General features: G+C 47.8%; 1 protein-coding gene across 1 annotated transcript; it reads right to left on the bottom strand.

The window, feature by feature from the left end:
• Nucleotides 1-399: 399 nt before the first annotated feature.
• ARL4A (ADP ribosylation factor like GTPase 4A) lies at nucleotides 400-3842 on the bottom strand. Its single transcript, XM_044428449.1, has 2 exons — nucleotides 3707-3842; nucleotides 400-2910 (listed from the first exon to the last, which is right to left on the bottom strand). The coding sequence occupies exon 2, from the start codon at nucleotides 2814-2816 to the stop codon at nucleotides 2214-2216; it is 603 nt and encodes a 200-aa protein (XP_044284384.1). The 5' UTR covers nucleotides 2817-2910; nucleotides 3707-3842; the 3' UTR covers nucleotides 400-2213.
• Nucleotides 3843-5400: the final 1558 nt, after the last annotated feature.

The raw sequence follows: 5400 nt of genomic DNA on the forward strand, positions 1-5400 counted from the left end.
ACTAGACTAGTATTTCCTTTTCTAGCATTAAACTGCTGAGTATACAATTTATACTTGTGGAAGTGCATCTTAAAACTGTGCACACCTAGGAGAGTTGTAAACCTCTGTTCTACTTCTAAAAGTTAAATGCTGCCAAGGAAGGAAGGGATAATCACTGTTAGCCTCTTATACTTTGTTTTCAATTGCATACATAAGGCCTCAGACTTCAAGAATACTTATGAAGGTTTCTTGACTGTGCCAGGCAAGTTACAAAAAAGTGTGCCACAGCACTTCATAACATGTCACAACTCCACAAGTTATTGTATACTAGAGATGATCAGGCCCTATATTAACAAAAGATAGAAGTAACTGTACTGCTACTCAGATTTTCTGTTGTAAATATACAGCACATAATGCAAATTGCCATTAAATCTTTAATGAGATACCTGTGATTTTTAAACATGGTCACATTTTACAAATCTCACATGAATAAAGGGTTCAGTTTCATGCAGACAGTTCTGATAAAAAGCAAGATCCGCACAGCAAAATGTTGTCAACTTCTGTCGCCAATTACTCATTTGGAGTTGAGTTTATTGAGGTTTAAGAAGTTATCCACATTTCTATAAATATAGACATTAAGTGACTTTTAGTGCCACTAGTGCAGGTACATATAACCAACGTACAAAAGCTCCATTGGAAGCTACTTCAATTCTTTCAAAAAGGACCAGGATTTCATTAATTTTTCAAAAAAAAGCTGTCACTTTCAGTATTGGAAAACACTAAAGTGCATTTTTGGTTACCTTCTAAGCAGTTTCCGGCTATAAAATTTGATTTTATACAAGTTATATTTCCTGACATTCAAAATTGTAGTTATCCCTCCCTATTTCTGGCTAGTAGGTAAGAGGACACACTAACTTCGTTGGTTGTGCCAAGGGGAGGAAAAGTCTTGCTCCTTTTAAGCTATTCTCTCTCATTTTCCAATGGAATTATTAAAATGTTTTGCAGCACCAGTAGAGTAATACAGGCTTTAGTTTAGCCCTTTAACCTGCTACCCAATTTGCCCATAAAAAGCTGTACCAGTAAGAAAAATTCCTCTCTATCATATGCAGTCCAACACACTTGTTTAACACTGTTTGAATGACTGTAAACAAGGAAAGCTTAAAGCTTAATTACAGCAGACACAAGTCATCTTTAAACTCTTGCTTTTCCACAGTGTCAAGATTTTCAAGTGTAAAAAGCTTCAATACATTCTTAAGAATACTGCAAGATTTTTTAAAGACCTGGCAGTACATTTTACCAGCACTGGGCACATGGGACATGCATTTCTGCTGATTTACACTTAATTAAGATCAAATTTTATTGCCATCAATTTCATTCAAAGGTAATATTGCACTATAAGAATCCTGAAACCCAAGTTCCTTGTGGTAGTAGTTTGCTTTTGTCTAATTATCCAGGGTTTTCTATTGAGCAAACTTAGAACATCTCTCCCTAGGACAAACAAGTATGGTCCAAACCTGATTAGCACTGTTTAACGATGCACAGCTATTTCTAAAGAACCCCTACACACCAAGGCATGCTACATTATCAGGAAACTCATCCATGCTCTTACATATTCCATATCTTTTCTTCTTTCAAGCTTCAAATAACATGAATATCACAGTTCAACTCACTTGAGCTCCAAGATTTTAAGAGAACCAGTTTAAAAGCATACCATACAGCCAATCTTTCATTTAAAAACCCTCCACATTCACAGCCTCCTTAAATAATGGTTTACTAGCTCCATATATGTTAAAGGATACTATTTTAAAGCTGTATATCTTCATCTAAACACTCCACTTATACAAGCAGTAGTTGAAAAACACTGAATGCCTCAGTTGCAATTTTCTTGCAAAGGCACTCTCAAACATAACTACACCATCAAGCAGGACACTCTTCATTGTTTTATTTGGCTATTTAGATATCCAGGTCACATTTACCCACCCATCTGTTTCCTGATCATTTTGTACTATGTAACAAGGGGCCTGTTTTCCTTTTGTTTTAAAAAAGAAGCAGTGCCCCCACCCCCAAAAAGAAAACTTCTGGGGAAACCATATAAAGGGTTTGTGTCTGCAAAGCTTCCCACCAGGCTGGGTATTTATTAGTTAGGCTGTACAAGATCCAAACAGGCAGACCAGGCATTGGAAACTGTTTTAGTCAAGTGCCAAGAAGGAATTACCCTTCATGGTCACAGAAGCTCATCTCTTCTTTTTTTGCTGCCTTAGCATTTTCCTTCGCTTAATTATCATATCATGCAGTTTCTCGAGTCCTTCTTTCAGGCCATCTCCTATGATAGCACAGGTGGGCTGCAGGTGCCAGGGAGTGGAAGAGCTCAGCTCCCCAGTGGCCAACATCTTTTCCATCTCCGAGAGAGAAAGAGAGTGTCTCAAGTCCTGCTTGTTTGCCACGATGAGCACAGGCACCCCTTGGTTCTCAGAGATCCGTGTGATTTTGTGCAGTTCTGTTTTGGCTTCTTCCATCCTTTCCACATCCACGGAATCCACCACGAAGACGATGCCGTCGGTGCAACGTGTGTAGGACTTCCACAGAGGCCGCAGCTTCTCCTGGCCACCAACGTCCCAGAAGTGGAAAGTGACGGTCTTGTTGTTGCCCAGCGTCACCTTGATCTTCTCGGTGTTGAAACCTTTGGTGGGGACGGTGTTGACGAACTCGTTGAACTGCAGCCGGTAGAGGACGGTGGTCTTTCCGGCGCAATCCAGCCCCAAAATCACGATGTGGAAACACTGGAAGGCAGGCAGGCTCGAGAGGATCGGCGTCTGCTCGGACAACCCATTCCCCATCGCAGGGGAGGGGCCCGAGGCGAGCAGGGGGCACCAGTCGCCCGCCGCCGCCTCAAGCCGCCACCGGTCTCAAGCTCCTAGTCGCGGTCCTTCCCTGACAACAACACAAGCGCAGGGTCAGCCCCAGAGGACGATCACGGGGCAGAAGAAAGCAGGAAAGAAGCAGCTCGTGGACACGGCTAGGGAAACCCTGCCTGCCGAGGGGTGGCCGCTATCGCCGTAGTGAAGCTTCTCCTCCGCTCCTTCCCCAGAAGCTCCTTCCAGCGCTGCAGCAATACAGCGCCGCTGCCTATGGCTGGGCCGCACCTCCTCTCCGTTTCCCTAACCACACGCTCTCCCCGCCCCTTTTGCCACAGCCCGCCTCTGACTGGACACAGAAGGCTGCGGTGGGAGGGGCGCCAGGCGGGGCAAAGAGCACTGGGGCCCCGGGTATCCCTCTTTTTTCATTGGCCCCAGCAAGTGCCGCTCGACCGGGCCGTTCCTGGTGCTTTCATCCCCATTGGGTGCAGCGAAACTGCGGGAAGGCGGGAGGAAGAGAATGTTGCCACCCCGCGGCCATCCTGATTCTGCCCCACCCCCATTCTGCACGCACCATTCCGCACAACCCATTCATAGCCGTTGGGAGGGAAGCGCCCTTCAGCGTCCGGCCCCTTTAAACGGTCCTGGTGCAGGGAGTCGCCCACTGTGATTCCATCCCAAACCCATTTTCGGAGAGAGGGACAGAAATTTAATAAGAGCTCACCTATAGTCCCTCACCCCCCGCCCTTTTCCCATTCAATCTCCGCCTCTTTCTGACAGCACGCCCGACCTCTAGCGCCCCCTACCTGAGCCCCCCCCCGTGGCCGTCAAGGCAACGCCAAGCCGGCACTTATTTGCGCCAGTCCTCCCACCTGAAGCCGAGTTGAGGTCCGTCTCTCATCCGCAGCAACCGTCGTTTTCTTCCGTCACGAACGAAGGAAAAGGAAAGACGAGGCGCCGCGCTCCCCCTCCCCGCAAAACACACACACAAACCCAAAATAGGCAGATAAACGAGATGGACAGAGGCGGTGGCCTTGGCTGTAACCCTCCGACCATCCGGTCTTTCGCCTAGCCTCTTCAGACGGGTGGCACGTCATAGTAATAACCGAAGAGCCTCTCCATTGGCCCCAGCACGCACCCGTCTCCTAGCAACCCCATTCAAATAGCGGCCGGCATAGAGCCAAGCCGACAGCGTACTAGCGCCCCGCCCCGTGACTCGCCTACCCGGAGAGGCACGCCCCCGCCGAGGAATTCCACGCGCTCGCCGCATGCTCAGCCTTCTCGCTCTGCCCAGCCTGTCAGCCCATGTGCTGAGTCACGTGAGCAGCCCGCGCCGCAGCCGCGCGGCCACCTCTCCTCTCCGCGAGCGGCTGCCGTGGCCACGCCCACTCTCGCGCCCGCCCTAAGCCGCGCCCCGAGGCGGACACCGCGTCGCAGGCTTGCCCCTGCCTGCGCTTTCGCGGCGACCCTTGTGTTTGCTCCCCGACCCTGCCGGGCCAGGTGGCTGCTCTCTTTCCCACTCAAAGGGAAGGAGAGGAGATCCGGCAGTGCAGTCCTATGCACACCTGCTTCGAAGTAAGCCTCTCCGAATTCAGTGGTCGCGAGTAAATGTGCATATCATTGGAGCTTAAAATATTTCCTGCACTGTATTACTGCTGTATTTGAAGTTACCGTGGAAATGAAGGGCAGTTTAGAAGAGTATATCCACTCCGAGTTTCAGTTTCAGCTTTCAAGGAGCTAGTCATGGAGTGCGAACTTGCGTGGGGGGGATCAGCACCATGATCAATTTCGGTCTGAAAACCAGTGTGGATACCCTCTCCCTCCGATTTTGGGGCCACCAACCACTGCTGGTACAGAAATATTTCCTATAGGTTTGCTTGCCAGGACTTCCTCCTGTTTTGTTGTTGAAGGTACAGGAGTCTGCTTAGAGATGGCAGCACTGACACTGAGAAGTCCTGCCCATTGATGAATTGCAACTGAACAAAATGCTTCCAAGAGAAAAAAGACAGCTCTTCCCTCTTAATTTGACTTGTCTTTGCCTGCCTACCACTGGCAGTACGGCCATCAGAGGTTATTCCTCATGGACTTGACCCAAGTGGTTGGAAGCAGTTGAAAAGGCACTGTCTTGATTTACTTGAAATAGGTATCTGTATTTCCATTTTGTTCTAATTCGACAAGATCTTAAAACAGAAATAATACAGTAGAGTAAATCAACAGCGGTAAAAGAGACTCTGAAGTGATGGGGGAGCCAACCTGTTGAATCTGTCACAGGACGCTTTACTGCATAAGGTGGAACAGGTGCAGAAGGAGCAGCAGACAAGGCTGTGCTGTCAATTCACAACTCTAGCCCAGAATGCAGGGTTGTTTCAGCATGTGTACATCAACTTACCACTGCAAAGGTGGCTGTGCTATCACCCAGCCATTGTTTTCTGCATGCTCACGCTTAATAAATAAATGTTATTCAACTCTGACTTCCTTGCTGTATATAATTCTCCCTAGCCAACTGAGAGTATGTATTTGTGGCTCACAATAACACCTCATGCATCTGGTGAAGCAGACTGTAGTC

This window comes from Varanus komodoensis, unplaced genomic scaffold (assembly GCF_004798865.1).
Source record: "Varanus komodoensis strain SLA01 unplaced genomic scaffold, ASM479886v1 scaffold2, whole genome shotgun sequence".
NCBI classification, from domain to species: domain Eukaryota; kingdom Metazoa; phylum Chordata; class Lepidosauria; order Squamata; family Varanidae; genus Varanus; species Varanus komodoensis.